The sequence below is a fragment of the Ranitomeya imitator genome, chromosome 4 (genome assembly GCF_032444005.1).
Source record: "Ranitomeya imitator isolate aRanImi1 chromosome 4, aRanImi1.pri, whole genome shotgun sequence".
Lineage (NCBI taxonomy): Eukaryota > Metazoa > Chordata > Amphibia > Anura > Dendrobatidae > Ranitomeya > Ranitomeya imitator.
This window is the reverse complement of record NC_091285.1, coordinates 379539245-379559914: the sequence shown is the minus strand read 5'-3', so window position 1 is coordinate 379559914 and position 20670 is coordinate 379539245. Positions and strand designations below refer to the sequence as shown.

At 42.9% G+C, this 20670-nt stretch overlaps 1 protein-coding gene across 2 annotated transcripts in view; it reads left to right on the top strand.

The window, feature by feature from the left end:
• SUV39H2 (SUV39H2 histone lysine methyltransferase) overlaps positions 1–20670 on the top strand; it is a 71459-nt gene that overhangs the window by 37061 nt on the left and 13728 nt on the right. For both annotated transcript variants that reach the window (XM_069765171.1, XM_069765172.1), the window contains exons 3-4: positions 6658–7329; positions 19433–19579. In XM_069765171.1, coding sequence (XP_069621272.1) covers positions 6658–7329; positions 19433–19579 — 819 coding nt within the window. The remainder of the gene's footprint in view (positions 1–6657; positions 7330–19432; positions 19580–20670) is intronic.

Below are 20670 nucleotides of genomic sequence, written 5' to 3'. Positions count from 1 at the left end.
TTGAATGCTTGCCTGTCCATGTGATGCAATTATCACCTATGCAATACTAAGGAAATCCTGAAAACATGACCTGTTGGTGGCTCTTGAGGACCGGACTTGGGGAACACTGCTCTAGATGTTAAAAGAGCAGTAATAGAGTATTTGAATAGGACACAAAGCTGGAGGCAGAGTAGGGCTTTGTTTGTTTCTTTCCAGAATCGGAAGAAGGGTTCGAGTGTCACAAAAAGTACTATCGCTAGATGGATCAGGGATGCGATATGCCTTGCATATTCTGCCAAAGGAGAGACTCCACCAGAAGGCATCAGGGCACACGCCACTCGAGCTATGGCGTCATCCTGGGCGGAAAAGGCGGATGTTCCCATTGATATGATATGTAAGGCGGCAACATGGTCATCACCTTCCACCTTTTATAAACACTATCGCCTTGATCTATCTGCCAATTCCAGCATACACTTTGGGCGTTTAGTGCTGTGGTCCCACCCAGATAAATAGTCTTTGAAAGTCTCTCGTAGTGGGTGCTGTCGTGGCGATGGGAAAACTGGTTTTTACTTAGGCTAGGTTCCCATTGCGTTAATGGGACCGTGCTAACGGACAGCGTTGCACGGCGAAATTAATGCCGTGCAACGCGTCCGTTAGCGCGCCCATTCACAGCAATGGGAACGCGCATCACTAGCGCGTGCCATGTTCGGCAGGCGCTAGCGATGTGCCGTTTTGTGGCGCGCCGCGGACGCTGCTTGCAGCGTCCGCAGCGCGCCCGAGGTCCGTTCCCCGCTCTCGCAGATCTCCGATCTGCGAGAGCGGGGACGTTACCGCGACCCCTTTTAAACACATTGCGTTAGCGCAATCCGCTAGCGCTAGGCGCTAAACGGATTGCACTAACGCAATCTGAACCTAGCCTTACCGGTAATAGGATTTTACAGAGTCCGCGACAGCACCCGTACATTCCCCCCCGTGTTTAATCACTAATTCTTGCACTCTAGTGGAAGGTGTGCTTTGGAGTTAAAAATTGGATCAATTTTAGGAAGGAGGAAGGTTCTTCTTTTTTACCACTTCAAGTGCTCTGGAATTGCAACATGACATATGCAAGCTCTATGAGCCAAATTTGCGCTCCTTCCCTGCTGTTCCCTTTCACGCGCCCAAACAGTAATTTCTAACATACGGGGTATTGGCGTACTCAGGAGAAATTACACAAATAGTGGGATACATTGTTATTGAAAATGAGGTAATTTTTGGCTAAATCAACTTTTTTGTGGATAAACATTTCACCTTTACCGCACATTGTTAGAAAATTTATATCACCAGAGAATTCAAAATGCTCACTAAATCCCTAGTTAAATTCATCAAGGGATGTAGTCTGTAAAGCCCTTTCAAGTTCAAGATGATTATCAAATCCCTAGATGAATTCCTTAAGGGGTGTACTTTCGAAAATGAAGTCATTTGTGGGTCACTTCAGGGGCTTCCCAAATGTGACATGGCTTCTGCAATCTAGTCCAGCAAAACGTGCATTCTAAGGCTATGTGCACACGTTCAGGAATCCATGCAGAAAATTCCTGTGAAAATCCGGACATTTCTGGGAGATTTCCGCATGAAATCCGCATGCGGTTTTGACGCGTTTTTTTGTGCGTTTTTTCCCGGACATTTCCAAATGCATTAGAAAACCTCGAAAAAAAACGCAAAATTAATGAGCAGGTTCATTATTTTTCCGCAATGCGTTTTTCATGCGGAAAACCGCACATCATGTGCACAGAAATTGCGGATTTCATAAAAAATTATAGGATGCTTAATGTATGCAGATTATTTGCGGTTTTATAGCGTTTTTATAGCGCAAAAACGCTAGAAAACCGTAAATAATCTGCAACGTGTGCACATAGCCTAAAAGAGAAATGGCTCTCCTTCTCTTACAAGCTCACCCATGTGCTCAAACAGTAGTTTCTGACCAAATTTTGGAGTAACTGTAGGAAACGGACACCATAATCTGTTGTGTGTATGTGTATATATTCTCTCTCTCTCTCTCTATAGATAGGTATGTATGTATGTATACACACATACATACCTTATGTATGTGTATATATATACATACATACATACCGTATATACTCGAGTATAAGCCGACCCCCCCTAATTTTGCCACAAAAAACTGGGAAAACTTATTGACTCGAGTATAAGCCTAGGGTGGAAAATGCAGCAGCTACCAGTGAATTTCAAAAATAAAAATAGATGCTCCATATCGTTCATTATGGCCCCATAGCTGTGCCATATAGTGCTCTGCACCGTTCATTATTGCCCCATAGATGTACCATAGAAAGGTGTGCCATATAGTGCTCTGCACCGGTCATTCTTGCCCCATAGCTGTGCCATATAGTGCTCTGCACCGTTCATTCTTGCCCCATAGCTGTGCCATATAGTGCTCTGCACCGTTCATTCTTGCCCCATAGCTGTGCCATATAGTGCTCTGCACTGTTCATTATTGCCCCATAACTGTGCCATATAGTGCTCTGCACCGTTCATTCTTGCCCCATAGCTGTGCCATATAGTGCTCTGCACCGTTCATTCTTGCCCCATAGCTGTGCCATATAGTGCTCTGCACCGTTCATTCTTGCCCCATAGCTGTGCCATATAGTGCTCTGCACTGTTCATTATTGCCCCATAACTGTGCCATATAGTGCTCTGCACCGTTCATTCTTGCCCCATAGCTGTGCCATATAGTGCTCTGCACCGTTCATTCTTGCCCCATAGCTGTGCCATATAGTGCTCTGCACTGTTCATTCTTGCCCCATAGCTGTGCCATATAGTGCTCTGCACCGTTCATTATTGCCCCATAACTGTGCCATATAGTGCTATGCACGTTCATTATTGCCCCATAGCTGTGCCATATAGTGCTCTGCACCGTTCATTCTTGCCCCATAGCTGTGCCATATAGTGCTCTGCACCGTTCATTCTTGCCCCATAGCTGTGCCATATAGTGCTCTGCACCGTTCATTGTAGCCCCATAGCTGTGCCATATAGTGCTCTGCACCGTTCATTGTAGCCCCATAGCTGTGCCATATAGTGCTCTGCACCGTTCATTATTGCCCCATAGCTGTGCCATATAGTGCTCTGCACCGTTCATTCTTGCCCCATAGCTGTGCCATCTTCAAGAAAATGTGTCTTCAAGAAAATGGCGCCGGAAAGCGTGGACTGCGCAGGTGCCGATTCCGGCAGCAGGACCAAGAAAATGGCGGCGGAACGGAATCAGGTAGCGTGTGCACAGGAATGGTGGCGGAGAGGAATCAGGTGGCGTAAGTAACAAATAGCTGTGGCATGAAGTGCCACAGCTTCATGCCACAGCAATTTGTTACTTGCGCCACCTGATTCCTTTCCGCCGCCATTTTCTTCGTCCTCCTGCTGCCGGGATCGGCGCTTGCGCAGTCAGCGCTTTCCGGCGCCATTTTCTTGAACACACACTGCACTGCGGCGGAAAGGAATGGCGTAAGTAACAAATTGCTGTGGCATGAAGTGCCACAGCATAATCAGGGTGCAAATATGTGCACGGTGTCCCCCTGCCCCCGACCCCCTGCTCCCGGCAGTCCGCGCCTTCGGCGCCATTTTTTTTTTCCTGACACTCTATAATGTAACGCTAGGAGCGTCGCGCCTGCGCAGTCTATAAAGGCTTCGGACAGAGTGACGCTCCCAGCGTTATATTATAGATATATTTATATTTATCCTTTTGGGTGTTGTGCTATCTCCTGTAGCAGCAGAATGGGAGAGACAGGTGCTGACCCTTTCACTTCCAGCATCCTTAATCAGATGAAAAATGAAGATGTTCTGATATCAGTGAAGCTGAAGGCAGGCAAATAAGCTGTGAGAAAACAGGTTTGGAAACTACATAAATGCAATTTATTTTTCCATGAATGAAGACAAATTCCCTAGACAGTATATGCATCGCTGGCGTGATAAAGGAATCTAAAGATTTACTGTGCATGCTCAGACACATAAGAGCAGTTGTATCAAATGAGTCAGAAGACAGGCAATACTCCTTTTATAATTTAACTAGATGGCAGCCCGATTCTAAAGAATCGGGAGTCTAGAATCCATATATACTTTATTTATTCAAATGTAAGAATAATACAATTAATAAATAATAGTAAGAAAGAACAAAAATAATAGGCAGTATATGGAGAAAACACCAAACAAAAGTTCAAAATTGGTGTGAAAATGTCACTGAACCACTTCACAACTAAATATATATAGTTTTGGTAAATGGTATTATCATTTTTTTGACGAAATTCGGCAGGAGCTTGAAGAGCAACGTCACTGGGCCCGCCTCCACGCAGTAGAAACTTGCTGTGAGGTAAAAATTCAAAAATCACACCAAAATGGCGGGCGGAGTGTGTCACAGTACGGCACGTTTCTGATTGGTCGCTCGCAGCAGGCGGCAACCAATCAGACACTGGACACTGTTGACGTCACTTGGCTCCGGACATTAGCTCCGGACATTAGCTCCGGACAAAGCCACGGAAGTTGGCACAAATTGCAGGAAGTAGTATTCTAGGCAATTATATATTAGATTTACTTGCTTATATAACACCATTATACCCTTAGTGACGGAGCCAAATTTTTAAAATCTGACCAGTGTCACTTTGTGGTAATAACTATGGAACGCTTCAAAAAATCCTGGTAATTTTGAGATTGTTTTTTCGTGACACATTATACTTTATGATATTGGTAAATTTAGGTCAATATGTGTTGTTTATTTATAAAAGAAAATATCAGAAATTTGAGAAAAATGTTAAAAAAAATTAACAATTTTCAAACTTTGAATGATTATCCCTTTAATCCAGATAATCATACCACAGCAAAACATTAATAAGTAACATTTCCCTTATGTCTGCTTTACATCAGCACCATTTGTAAAATGTTTTTATTTTGTTAGCATTTTAGGAGGTTTAAAAATGTTTCATTTTTTCAAAGAAATTTACGAATTTTATTTTTTTAGGGACTTATCCAGGATTGAAGTGCCTTTAGGGGTCCCATATATTGGGAAACCCTCAAAAGTTAAACCATTTTAAAAACAGCACCCCCTGACATATTGAACACTGCAGTCAGGTAGTTTATTAACCCTTCAGGTGCTTTTCAGGAATTAATGCAAAGTGGCATGACAGAAATGAAAATGTGTATTTTTACCACCTAAATGCCTCTAACTTCTGAACAGATTACTACAGCCTTCAGACTCTAATGCCGTTATTTGGTCGTGAAATGTCATGGCAAACATCAGGACCACACAATCATGATCTGAGGGCACCAATTGGGATAAAGAGGAAGCCCCCACACTCTGTTAACCATTTATATGATGTGGTCACTATTAACAGCAGCATCTAAGGGGTTAAACAGATTTGGAAGGTGCAAACACTGATCGTGGCTTATGCAGCAAATTGGCAGCTATAGTGGACAGCTGACAGCTACTGGATTCTCACCTGTATGGGGATGCTATTCTCTTATATCTCAGGTCAGTTAAAAGACGTATTGGCTTTCATTAAGGGGTTAATTTGAACAATACTTAAAACACCTCATTACTGTCCCTATTGGGACTCACAATCTAGATTTCCTATAAGTATGTCTTTGGAATGTGGGAGGAAACCCACACTAACATGGAGAGAACATACAAACTCCTTGTAGATGTTCTCCTTGGTGGGATTTGAACTCAGTGCTACAGCGTTAACCACTAAGCCATTACCTTACCCACCCTTCTATTGGCAGTGTCTTCATCCTTCTTCTGCACAGGCGCCAGCGAGTCAATGTTACTGTGCAGAAGGATGAAGACACTGCCTATAGAATAGCGGATAAGGTAGGATAATAGCGCAAGTACAAGGCGTGGGATTGCAGGGAGGAGGGTGCTATGATAATGAAGACCGGAGGCAGATTTTTTTCCAGTAACCACACGCTCCAGAGCCTGGAAGAAATTGTTGACATAAAAGATTAAAACTCTATTTTTCAACAACTAGACTGCAGCTATGAGGCACAAAGGTGAGACTATTTTAACCATTCTATAAGGCTACTTTCACACTAGCGTTAACTGCAATCCGTCACAATGCGTCGTTTTGCAGAAAAAACGCATCCTGCAAAAGTGCTTGCAGGATGCGTTTTTTCCCCATAGACTTGTATTGACGACGGATTGCCACACGTCGCATCCGTCGTGCGACGGATGCGTCGTGCTTCTGCAGACCGTCGGGAGAAAAAAACACTACATGTAACGTTTTTTGCTCCTGACGGACCGCTTTTTCCGACCGCACATGCGCAGCCGGAACTCCGCCCCAACCTCCCCGCACCTTACAATGTGGCAGCGGATGCGCCGGAGAAATGCATCCGCTGCCTCCATTGTGCAATGCGTTAAACGCTAGCGTCGGAATCTCTCCCCGACACATTGCGACGGGGAGATTCCGACGCTAGTGTGAAAGTAGCCTTACCTGTATGCCCATAGTAATAGGTTATATTCGTCTCAGGGGGTGACAGATTCCCTTTAAGCCATAATGTCTTTTAAAACTGTCTGGTAAATATCTATGTGGGTGATACTCGCCTCATGCACATGACTTTCGTCGCCAACTGAATAGCTTGTACAGCTGATTTGTGCTTGCAACATAACATAAAAACGCTAACCGCTCTATTTTCTTGTTCTTGTAGGGTAATGAATATTTCCTTGTGAAATGGAAAGGATGGCCAGAGTCACAAAATACATGGGAACCCAAACAAAACCTTAAATGTTCGTCACTTTTGAAGCAGTTTTACAGTGACCTCTTCAACTATTTAGCTCAACTAAAGCCTGGTAAAACAAAAGTGTTTAAAAACAGCATTAAATGTTTGGATCATTCGATTGCTGACTATATAGTTAAAAAGGCTAAACAACGAATTGCACTCAAGCGATGGGAAGAAGAACTGAACAGGAAAAAAAATCACAATGGAATGCTTTATGTTGAAAATGATGTGGATCTGGAGGGTCCCCCCAGAGACTTCTATTACATAAACGATTATAAAGCTACCCCAGGCGTCAACACTTTGGGAGAAGCCATTGTCGGTTGTGATTGTACAGACTGCTTTACTGGTAAATGTTGCCCTACTGAAGCAGGGGTTGTTTTTGCATACAACGAGCACAAACAGATTAAGATCCAACCTGGACGGCCTATTTATGAATGCAACTCTAGATGTAAATGTGGTCCGGATTGTCCAAATCGTGTAGTACAGAAAGGGCCTCCCTATTCTTTGTGCATTTTTAGGACACACAATGGATGTGGCTGGGGAGTTAAAACACTTCAGAAAATCAAGAAGCACAGCTTCGTCATGGAATATGTTGGTGAGGTATGCAATGTGACCACCTTTCAACATTATTAACGGTCAGCAGTGAGCGTTAGATTTTCTGTAAGATGGTATAAATGCTCCAATATCTGGGGGCAAAAAAATAATAGATATATCTACAGCCTTTGCTCCTGAAGGTTAGCATTTTGTAACAGCGACATGGTACCGTTGGTCTGAATGGAGTGCTCTCCCATGTTGCAAGGATAAGCAGCTTTGACCATGCAGCATGGGAGAATCGCAGTTTCAGAGCAGTGCTTTCAGACTTAGTTAAGTCCATATATATTTGGACAGAGACAACATTTTTCTAATTTTGGTTATAGACATTACCACAATGAATTTTAAACAAAACAATTCAGATGCAGTTGAAGTTCAGACTTTCAGTTTTCATTTGAGGGTATCCACATTAAAATTGGATGAAGGGTTTAGGAGTTTCAGCTCCTTAACATGTGCCACCCTGTTTTTAAAGGGACCAAAAGTAATTGGACAATTGACTCCAAGGCCATTTCATGGACAGGTGTGGGCAATCCCTTCGTTATGTCATTCTCATTTTAAGCAGATAAAAGGCCTGGAGTTGATTTGAGGTGTGGTGTTTGCATTTGGAAGGTTTTGCTGTGAAGTAAACATGCGGTCAAAGGAGCTCTCCATGCAGGTGAAACAAGCCATCCTTAAGCTGCGACATCCGAGAAATTGCAAAATCTATAGTTTGGTACATCCTGAGAAAGAAAGAAAGCACTGGTGAACTCATCAATGCAAAAAGACCTGGGCGCCCACGTAAGACAACAGTGGTGGATGATCGCAGAATAATCTCCATGGTGAAGAGAAACCCCTTCACAACAGCCAACCAAGTGAACAACACTCTCCAGGAGGTCGGCGTATCAATATCCAAATCTACCATAAAGAGAAGACTGCATGAAAGTAAATACAGAGGGTTCACTGCACGGTGCAAGCCACTCATAAGCATCAAGAATAAAAAGGCTAGACTGGACTTTGCTAAAAAAAAAAAAAATCTTCTAAAAAAGCCAGCACAGTTCTGGAAGAACATTCTTTGGACAGATGAAGCCAAGATCAACCTCTACCAGAATGATGGAAAGAGAAAAGTATGGCGAAGGCGTGGTACAGCTCATCACCCAAAGCATTCCACATCATCTGTAAAACACGGCGGAGGCAGTGTGATGGCTTGGGCATGCATGGCTGCCAGTGGCACTGGGTCACTAGTGTTTATTGATGATGTGACACAGGACAGAAGCAGCCAAATGAATTCTGAGGTATTCAGAGACATACTGTGTGCACAGATCCAGCCAAATGCAGCCAAACTGATTGGTTGTCGTTTCATACTACAGATGGACAATGACCCAAAACATAAAGCCAAAACAACCCAGGAGGTTATTAAAGCAAAGAAGTGGAATATTCTTGAATGGCCAAGTCAGTCACCTGATCTCAACCCAATTGAGCATGTATTTCACTTGTTAAAGACTAAACTTCAGACAGAAAGGCCCACAAACAAACAGCAACTGAAAACCACCGCAGTGAAGGCCTGGCAGAGCATCAAAAAGGAGGAAACACAGCGTCTGGTGATGTCCATGAGTTCAAGACTTCAGGCAGTCATTGCCATCAAAGGGTTTTCAACCAAGTACTAGAAATGAACATTTTATTTAAATTAATGAATCTGTCCAATTACTTTTGGTCCCTTTAAAAACAGGGTGGCACATGTTAAGGAGCTGAAACTCCTGAACCCTTCACCCAATTTTAATGTGGATACCCTCAAATGAAAGCTGAAAGTCTGAACTTCAACCGCATCTGAATTGTTTTGTTTAAAATTCATTGTGGTAATGTCTATAACCAAAATTAGAAAAATGTTGCCTCTGTCCAAATATATATGGACTTAACTGTATAAAGAAAACATGCTTCCTTCCTAGGAATAGCGACCGCCTGTGAGAATGGTCGGTTACTTGTGTGACTAGCTGTGCACCATAGGTTTAAAAATCCATCTGTTCTTGAGAACAAAGTATTTTTAATAACACATACATTGAAAAGTTACTTGTTTTTATAAGCACTTTTCAATTTTACTCATTTAATAAGATGAATTAACCTCTTGTAGGCTACAATTTTTATTTAAAAAAGCATTAATTTATATTAACATAGTAACATAGTTAGTAAGGCCGAAAAAAGACATTTGTCCATCCAGTTCAGCCTATATTCCATCATAATAAAGCCCCAGATCTACGTCCTTCTACAGAACCTAATAATTGTATGATACAATATTGTTCTGCTCCAGGAAGACATCCAGGCCTCTCTTGAACCCCTCGACTGAGTTCGCCATCACCACCTCCTCAGGCAAGCAATTCCAGATTCTCACTGCCCTAACAGTAAAGAATCCTCTTCTATGTTGGTGGAAAAACCTTCTCTCCTCCAGACGCAAAGAATGCCCCCTTGTGCCCGTCACCTTCCTTGGTATAAACAGATCCTCAGCGAGATATTTGTATTGTCCCCTTATATACTTATACATGGTTATTAGATCGCCCCTCAGTCGTCTTTTTTCTAGACTAAATAATCCTAATTTCGCTAATCTATCTGGGTATTGTAGTTCTCCCATCCCCTTTATTCATTTTGTTGCCCTCCTTTGTACTCTTTCTAGTTCCATTATATCCTTCCTGAGCATCGGTGCCCAAAACTGGACACAGTACTCCATGTGCGGTCTAACTAGGGATTTGTACAGAGGCAGTATAATGCTCTCATCATGTGTATCCAGACCTCTTTTAATGCACCCCATGATCCTGTTTGCCTTGGCAGCTGCTGCCTGGCACTGGCTGCTCCAGGTAAGTTTATCATTAACTAGGATCCCCAAGTCCTTCTCCCTGTCAGATTTACCCAGTGGTTTCCCATTCAGTGTGTAATGGTGATATTGATTCCTTCTTCCCATGTGTATAACCTTACATTTATCATTGTTAAACCTCATCTGCCACCTTTCAGCCCAAGTTTCCAACTTATCCAGATCCATCTGTAGCAGAATACTATCTTCTCTTGTATTAACTGCTTTACATAGTTTTGTATCATCTGCAAATATCGATATTTTACTGTGTAAACCTTCTACCAGATCATTAATGAATATGTTGAAGAGAACAGGTCCCAATACCGACCCCTGCGGTACCCCACTGGTCACAGCAACCCAGTTAGAGACTATACCATTTATAACCACCCTCTGCTTTCTATCACTAAGCCAGTTACTAACCCATTTACACACATTTTCCCCCAGACCAAGCATTCTCATTTTGTGTACCAACCTCTTGTGCGGCACGGTATCAAACGCTTTGGAAAAATCGAGATATACCACGTCCAATGACTCACCGTGGTCCAGCCTATAGCTTACCTCTTCATAAACAGGCTGCACAATCTGGGGCCTCTGGCTAGCAGTGCTCAAGAGACTTCCCATGCCAGATGTTGCCAGAATGCCTAGGACGCAATAGTGAGTACGGACCAGTGGTACAAGTCCAAGAGCTTGCAGGGGTGTTTGTTTTATTTTCTCGGTCGCTTTTTTGAATAACCTAAAAACAATGGGTTTGTATGCTGCCACGAAGAATGCATCTTGTAAAAAAAAAAAAAAAAACCTGACTCCTCCTCAATACTACACCTAAGTAGTCAACACTCAGCTATTTAGTTTAGCTTCATGTCATTCGAAGGCATACATGGGTCTGAGTAGCAGACTGGTCATGGCTTTGGTTAGGTACTAACTAGTGATGAGTAGAGATGAGCGAATTTGCTCGGGTTCCCGCTTATTCGGCAACCTATAGCACATACCAAATGAGCTGCAGAGGGAACTCTGCTTCCTAGATTGCGCCAGCTGATCGGCGCCGCAGCTGCATGTGTCGTGGCTGTGTGATGACAAACAGGCTCTCCATACATATATCGTGCTTGTCACACAGCTGCGGCGCTGATCGGCCAGCGCGATCCAGGAAGCCGGTTTCCTATAGCTTGCCAAATAAGAGGGAACCTGAGCAAATTCGCTCATCTCTAGTGTTATCTGGGCATGCTCAACTGCTGAGTGTCATCGGCGTGCTCGAATAATATGTTTGAGTCCCTGTGCCTGCATGTCTCACAACACATGCATGGATTTCCTGTTTGTTAGGCAATCCATGCATGTGGCAGAGGCAGAGTTATCTTACAAGAAGTGTCCTCCCCAGAGACTAGAAGAGGTCATTAAAGTGATAAAAGATTATTTCTCAGCAACAAGGCATCTGATATGAGACACACAGGTAACCCTGTTTTCAGCATTCTGTAGCCTGTATGCCCATATTAATAGTTTAGATAGGTCAAATGTGGTGAGTGATTCCATTTAAAAAGGAGGCAGGTAACTGAATAATCCTTGACCTGTCCAAGAAGCCGAGAAGGCTGGTGGTGGAGGGGTGTAGAAAACCAGAAGACTCTGCCACCACATCGCGCCCCAAGGCACCCAAGATGTGTAATTGAGAACTACTTTTGAGGCACCGTGTAAAGCTCAGAAGGGAAGGAGCACTATATTACAGTGCATACTTTACTGTTATGGTTTGCGGGTGCCAGAACAGAACCCCCTCCCCATAAGTGACCCCATTTTACAAACTACACTTCTTACTAAATTTATCTAAGGGTGCAGTGATCATATTGACACAATGGGTGTACCACAGAATTTTATACCATTGTTCAGTGAAGAAACAATTACATTTTTACCACAAACTTAGTTTTAGCCTGAGAGTTTAAATTTTCACACAGCGAAATGGGTAAAAATGGCACCAAAATTTTCCACACAGTTTTTGCTGAACTTGAAAATACCTCATATGTGGCTGTACAGTACTGCTTAGCCACATGGTGAGACTCGTCGGGAGGAACGGAGCGCTATTTGCTTCCTGGAGCGCAGATTTTCTTAGAATAGTTGGCAGACTCCATATACAGAGCCCTGATGTGCTAGAAGGGCAGAATTCAAGTGACCCCATTTTGGAAATTATACCCTCTGCCAAACATGTGGATGCCAAATGTAGTTTAGGCACACTGTGGCTCAGAAGGGAGGAGAGCATTTGGATAGGGAGCGGCGAATTTGCTGGATTTCTTTTGGGGGGATGAGGAGCCACTTTTCCAGAGCATTTATGCTACCCGTAATGTGGAAGCCCCTAATATATCCATTGACAGATGACTGTTTTTTTTTTTTTTTTTTTGTGGATTGAGTTGAAGCTTTTATTGGGATCAGATACATAATGTTAGGCTACTTTCACACATCAGGTTTTTTGTTTCAGGCTAAATCTGACTCTTTAGAGAAAAACTGGAACTGGAAAAAATAAAAACCGGAACCGTTTTCCCCCCCATTGACTTCTATTAGCGCCGGATTGCGCCGCATGGCCCAGCGTTTCTTCCGTTTTTTTCCAGATCCGGCTAAAATTCTGATTCCGTCGTCTGGAAAAAACGTCTAAGGCAACGTTTTTTGTCTCCGGCGAAAAAGCCTGGAGCACCGGATCCGGCGCTTCCAGTTGTTTGCTAGAATGGAAGCCTATGTGAGCCGGAAGGTGCCAGATCCGGAAGGTGCCGGATCCGGAAAAAGGCGGATCCGGCGGCCTGATCCAGTTTTTTAAACTGAGCATGCTCCAATTTTTTTTTATCCAATAATCTGGATAGGCTAGCCGGATCCGTCAAAAAAACTGATCCGTCGCATCAGTTTTTCACAATATGCGCCGGATCCAGTTTTTCCAACATTCGCCGGATTTAGCCTGACACTGAAAACCTGATGTGTGAAAGTAGCCTTAGGCTAGTTTCACACTAGTGTTCCCCTGATGTGCGGCGGGCTGCGGACTTCCTCCGTGAAGCCTCGGCCGCACCTCCGCTGCTAGCTCCGCCTACATCTGCATGCGGCCTGCGTACCTATATTTAACATTAGGTACGCAGGTCGTGCGGCTGTATGCGGATGGTGCTGCATGTGTCGTTTTGACGATGCAGAAAAAAAAAATGCTACATGGTTGCGTCTCCGCTGGTCGCCGTATCGTCTAAACGACGCATGCGGCACCATCCACATACAGCCACACGACCTGCGTACCTAATGTTAAATATAGGTATGCGGGCCGCATGCAGATGTAGGCGGAGCTAGCAATGGAGGTGCGGCTGAGGGCGGGGCTTCACGGAGGAAGTCCGCAGCCCGCCGCACATCAGGGGAACGCTAGTGTGAAACTAGCCTTAGTGATCATGTTTACAGCGCTCTACACTGAACAGCTCAGGGTTTTTATCTGAATCTCCAAATGATGTGATTCAGATGACACCCCAAGGGAGCCAATCACTATAATATGGCTATTAATATCTGCCCTCAGTCACTGGCTTTACCACTCTGGCGGAGAAAATTGCGCAGGAGTGCCAGTTTTTTTCCGTGATTTAACCCTTTATTTTACCAGCTAGAGCGCCCAAATTTTGCACATACACACTACTAACATTAGTAGTGAGGAATATGCCAAAAAAAAAAGGGATATGAAAAGGTTTACTGTATTAAAACCGTGTCTCATATCCTGTCTGGTTTGGGAAGGAGATGGCAAAAGCCGGCAATTGAATTACCGGCTTTTAAGCTATCTAGCGCTGTATGAAATATAATATAGTATAATATATACCGCTATGTGTATACGGATCAGTAAAATACCTGATAGGAGCTGGGCCATAGAGAATCATTGTACCGTGTGCAATCCGTATTTTCTGCGCCTCTCATACGTCCGTAAAACTCGCTAGTGTGACGCCGGCCTTACTGTGACCTTTGGGACTCAGCAGCAGGCCAAGAATTGGTTTATTTATTTTTATACCGTTCCTCGTGTGGTATAAGTGATTAGACTACTTTATTCTTCCGGTTGGTGCAATTACAGCAATGCCAAATTTATTTATTTTTTATGTTTGGCTGCTGAACACACTAAACGCTTGTTTTTGCGGGGGTGGGGGGGGGAATTTGCATCACCATATTTTGAGAGCTAGCATTTTTCCATATTTCGGCCAACAGTCATGTGGAGGCTTGGTTTTTTGCAGGACAAGTTGATGATTTTATTGGTACCATTTTTGGGCGCACAACTGTTTTTTGATCACTGTCTTTTCCAATTTTTTATTTTTGGGAGTCAGAATGAACAAAAACCAGGAATTACTGTTTTGTTTTTTTTTTAATGCTGATTCGCATGTGGTAAATTTGATAAGGCAGCTTTATTCCTCGGGTTATTAAGATTTCAGCAATACCTAACATATCTTTTATGTTTTGGTGCTGTTACACAATAAAAACTTTTGTAGAAAAAAGTTATTTTGAATTTTTCGATTGCATCGTCTAGGGTGAAGGACGGTGTTGTCTCCATTCCAGACTCACACCAGGAGCTCGGCCATTAGTAGTGCTGAGCTCCTGCACTGATTGGGCAGGAGGTGCTGACATTTCAGCACCTCCTGCGCCATCATGCTGTGATCGGTCAGTCAGATTACCTGAGCGATCACAGCTGTCGGAGTCCTGGGACCACTGGCTTGGGTCCCCCACACCTCTTCCCGTGCCACTCTGCTGTCGGTGACATCTGTTGGCATGGAACGGTCAAACTGGTTTAAAGTTATGATGGGCATAGCACGTCATGGTGTGGGAACTGACACCCACTCATAACGTGCTATTTCCGTCATTCGTTGTAAATCATGATGGAAGCAGATATGTAACAAACATTGCACAAAGCAAAAATCACTAAGTCCTCTTTCACATGTGCGTACCTGGCCAGCATTCTGCATCAGCCCCTGCATGCCATAACCTGGAGGGGGAGATTTGCTAACAGTAGAAAGGCTGCTATGGGTTTTAAATTGTTCCTAGTTTTGCTTTATTCACTGTAATGAAGGGTGGCTACACGTCAGAAACGTTTCACTATTTTCTATGGAGTATATTCAATACTACGATTTGCTGTTTTTTTAATTTTATTCCATCTTGTTTAACCCCTTAATCCCATTGGACGTACTATCCCGTCAAGGTGACCTGGGACTTAATTCCCAGTGACGGGATAGTACGTCCAGTACGCTCAGCCGCGCTCACGGGGGGAGTGCGGCCGATCGCAGCCGACATCTGGCACTATGTGCCAGGAGTGGTCACGGACCACCCCCGGCACATTAACCCCCGGCACACTGCGATCAAACATGATCACAGTGTTCCGGCGGTATAGGGAAGCATCGCGCAGGGAGGGGGCTCCCTGCGTGCTTCCCTGAGACCCTCAGAGCAACGCGATGTGATCGCGTTGCTCCCAGGGTCTCTTACCTCCTCCCTGCAGGCCCGGATCCAAAATGGCCACGGGGCTGCATCCGGGTCCTGCGGGGAGGTGGCTTACCAGCGCCTGCTCGGAGCAGGTGCTGGTAAGCCTCCAGGAGTGCACGTCAGATCGCTGATCTGACACAGTGCACAGCAAAGTGTCAGATTAGCGATCTGTCATTATAATGTGGGGCTAGGTAAAAAAAAAAAAATTCCTTAATAAAAAAAAATATATGTATGTATATTGTTCCAATAAATACATTCAATTATCTAAATAAAAAACAAAACAGTAAGAGTACACATATTTAGTATCGCCGCGTCCGTAACGACCCGACCTATAAAACTGTCCCACTAGTTAAGCCCTTCAGTGAACACCATAAAAATTAAAAAAAAAAAAAAAAGAGGCAAAAAAAACCCCTTTATTATCATACCGCCAAACAACAAGTGGAATAACACGCGATCAAAAAGACAAACATGGTACCGCTGAAAACGTCATCTTGTCCCGCAAAAAACAACGCTGTATGGCGGTTCATCAGTGAAAAAATAAAAAAGTTAGTCCTCTGAATAAAGCGATGCAAAAATAATCATTTTTTTCTATAAAATAGTTTTTATCATATAAAAGCGCCAAAACATAAAAAAATTATCTAAATAAGGTATCGCTGTAATCATACTGACCCGAAGAATAAACCAGCACCCCCCCCAAAAAAAAAAAAAAGAAATTCATGAATAGCTGTTTTTTTTTGTCATACTGCCTCACAAAAATCAGAATAAAAAGCAATAAAAAAGTCACGTGCCTGAAAATGTTACTAATTAGAAACGTCAGCTCGTCCCGCAAAAAACAAGACCTCACATGACTCAGTGGACCAAAATATGGAAAAATTATAGCTCTTAAAATGTGGTAACGCAAATAAAAAATTTTTGCAAGTATGTGACAGCTGGCAATCATAAAAATCTGCTAAAAAAACGCTATAAAAGTAAATCAAACCTCCCTTCATCACCCCCTTAGTTAGGAAAAAATAAATAAATGTATTTATTTACATTTTCCTATTAGGGTTAGGGTTGAGGCTAGGGTTGGGGTTTGGATTACATTTACGGTTGGGATTAGGGTTAGGGGTGTGGTTAGGGTTATGGTTGTGTTGGAGTTAGGGGTGTGATTATGGTTGGGATTAAGGGTGTGTTTGGGTTAGGTTTCAGTTATAATTGGGGGGTTTCCACTGTTTAGGCACATCAGGGGTTCTCCAAACGTGACATGGCGTCCAATCTCAAATCCAGCCAATTCTGCGTTGAAAAAGTAAAACAGTGCTCCTTCCCTTCCGAGCTCTGCCGTGCGCCCAAACAGGGGTTTACCCCAACATATGGGGTATCAGCGTACTCAGGACAAATTGGACAACAACTTCTGGGGTATAATTTCTCTTGCTACCCTTGGGAAAACAAACATTTTGGGGGCTAAAAAAACAATTTTGTAGGAAAAAAAAAGATTTTTTATTTTCACGGCTCTGCGTTATAAACTGTAGTGAAATACTTGGGGGTTCAAAGTTCTCACAACACATCTAGATAAGTTCCTTTGGGGGTCTAGGTTCCAATGTGGGGTCACTTGTGGGGGGGTTTCTACTGTTTAGGTACATCAGGGGCTCTGCAAATGCAACGTGATGCCTGCAGATCAATCCATCTAAGTCTGCATTGTCCAAATGGCGCTCCTTCTCTTCGGAGCCATGCGCCCAAACAGTGGTTCCCCCCGCATATGGGGTATTAGTGTACTCAGGACAAATTGGACAACAACTTTTGTGGACCAATTTCTCCTGTTACCCTTGGGAAAATACAAAACTGGGGGCTAAAAAATAATTTTTGTGGAAAAAAAAAAGAATTTTTATTTTCATGGCTCTGCGTCATAAACTAGTGAAACACTTGGGGGTTCAAAGCTCTCACAACACATCTAGATAAGATCCTTAGGGGGTCTACTTTCCAAAATGGTGTCACTTGTGGGGAGTTTCAATGTTTAAGCACATCAGGGGCTCTCCATATGCAGCATGGCGTCCCATCTTAATTCCAGCCAATTTTGCATTGAAAAGTCAAACGGCGCTCCTTCCCTTCCGAGCCCTGCCATGCATCCAAACAGTGATTTTCCTCACATTTGAGGTATCCGCGTACTCAGGACAAATTGCACAACAACCTTTGGGGTACAATTTCTTCTGGTACCCTTGGGAAAATAAAAAAATTGGGGGTGAAAAGTTCATTTTTGTGAAAAAATATTAGATTTTATTTTTACGGCTCTACATTAGAAACTTCTGTGAAGCACTTGGTGGTTCAAAGGGCTCACCACACATCTAGAGAAGTTCCTTAAGGGGTCTACTTTCCAAAATGGTGTCACTTGTGGGGGGGTTTCAATGTTTAGGCACATCAGGGGCTCTCCAAACGCGACATGGCGTCCCATCTCAATTCCAGTCAATTTTGCATTGAAAAGTCAAACTGTGCTCCTTCCCTTCCGAGCTCTGCCATGCTCCCAAACAGTGGTTTCCCCCCCACATATGGGGTATCGGGGTACTCAGGAGAAAATGGACCCCAAAAGTTGTTGTACAATTTGTCCTGTTACCCTTTGTAAAATAAAACAAATTGGAGCTGAAGTAAATTTTTTGAGAGAAAAAGTTAAATGTTCATTTTTTTTTTTTTTAAACATTCCAAAAATTCCTGTGAAGCACCAGAAGGGTTAATAAACTTCTTGAATGTGGTTTTGAGTACCTTGAGGGGTGCAGTTTTTAGAATGGTGTCACACTTGGCTATTTTCTATCATATAGACCCCTCAAAATGACTTCAAATGAGATGTGGTCCCTTAAAAAAAATGGTGTTGTAAAAATGAGAAATTGCTGGTCAAATTCTAACCCTTATAACTCCCTAACAAAAAAAAAAATTTGGTTCCAAAATTGTGCTTATGTAAAGTAGACATGTGGGAAATGTTACTTATTAAGTATTTTGTGTGACATATCTCTGTGATTTAAAGGCATAAAAATTCAAAGTTGGAAAATTGCGAAATTTTTGCAAAATTCCATTTTTTTTTCACAAATAAACGCAGGTAATATTGAAGAAATTTTACCATTGTCATGAAGTACAATATGTCACGAGAAAACAATGTCAGATTCACTGGGATCCGTTGAAGCGTTTCAGAGTTATAACCTCATAAAGGGACAGTGGTCAGAATTGTAAAAATTGGCCCGGTCATTAACATGCAAACCACCCTCAGGGCTTAAGGGGTTAAAAAAAATAATTTTTTTTTTATACAAATGCAGCATTCAGAGAACTGAAATTTGCAGCTGAGAAGTTGTTTTATCTAAATGGCAGCATTCAGTCTAGTAAGGGTTACATCGCTGGATTCTGGGTCACTGCCCTTATTCATGATGCTGTTAGATGGGGTAGCAAAAACTTGGTGACTGATTCCCTTTAACCTCCTCCATTGGATTGTAACTAGGTCTAGGCGTCTAGGCAGGCAGTAGTAGCCAAGCACCATGAAAACCAGCTGCACACTAGGAAAGAGAAAAGCTTTCAGTGCAGGAAAATCACAGCGGATATAAAAGTTAAGTCCATTACAAATTTATTTTTATGCTTTCTAATTAAAGCAATTTCATAATTTGAGAATACTCTTCTAAAGAGGCTTTATATATTGTACACAAAGTTATCCATCACAAGTATATTATGAGCTTTTCAAGAGATATGTTAAACAGGGGGCATATAGATAATGGATGTCACAACATGTTTAATGATTACTTCTGCAGCTTTGACAATTTTTTTTTATTTAACAATCCAACAGTGTAATTTTCCATCTTATTCACATTTTCCTGTGATGTTTTTTTTCTCTCCTGGCATTTATTTCAGGTAATAACAAGTGAAGTGGCTGAGAGAAGGGGACAGCAGTATGATAGTACAGGAATCACTTACCTCTTTGACTTGGACTATGAATCAGATGAGTTCACTGTCGATGCTGCTCGATATGGGAATGTCTCACACTTTGTAAACCACAGTGTAAGTAGAATTGTAATATTTATTCTTGCTTTATAATGTTTTTAGACGTTAAAAACTTCAGGAAACCTAGGCCCATTGGAAGAACATGAGGAATCGGCTGTCCATCTGTTATCTATGGAGCTGTCCCAATTCTTTATTATGAGACTTAACTGTGAAGAGGCTTGAGCGTGTTAGATTTAAAGGGAACCTGTCATGTCCAATAATGTTATTAACCTGCTTATATCGGGTTGATCTGCAGATTAAAAGCGATATGAAGGTGTCAAGCTGCATTATGGAAAGTGTTTCCACAGTAGAAAATTCACTTTTTTTTTTCCTGGGAGATGCCCAAATTGGCTGAAAGCTGGCAAGTCCAGAGCAATTAGTCACCGCTCATGTCACTAAGAGCGATGTCTGTAAGCACACCTTGGCACTGACTGACAGCTGGCGCTACTTTTCATCAGTGCAGAGCCGGTTATCAGTCATTACCAGGACATACTTATTTTGGCCACAATATTGACCAATACTTGTATGTTTTAGGGCATTACTGCTGTATTGGGCCCTGTGAGCAGCAGTACAGAGGGGGACCTTCTGTTCACCGGGCCCCATCGTGCAATGAAGTTCTGTGTGCGGCACACACTTCAGCGGTGGGAGTTTTTCTCGGAGCTCTACAGCCGTCTAACCTGGACTGCTGTGCAGCCCCCGCTCCCTCTGGACTTTTGGTCAAGTGACGATGCGTAAGTGCCGTCCTGTACCAGGACACCAGAGCTGCACCTGCAGGGGATTGTCAGTGAGGTAAGTATGAAACACATTTTGTCTTTTCTTTATAAAATGAATTAAATGGGGGAGGTGGAGGGGAACTGCAAATGATGAAGTGAGGGAGGGGGATTACAAATGATGAATCGAAGGTGGTGGAAGAGCAAATTATGATTTTTTTTTTCAGGGTGGGGGAGGTAAATTATGTATTGAGACTGGTGGATGGAGGACAACAAATGATGAATTGGGGTGAGGGCAGCAAATGATAAATTTGAGGGTGGTGGAGAGTAAATGATGTATTGATTGTGGGGGAGAGAACGTGATAATGAATAGAGGGTGAGATGGGAGAGAGAAGATAT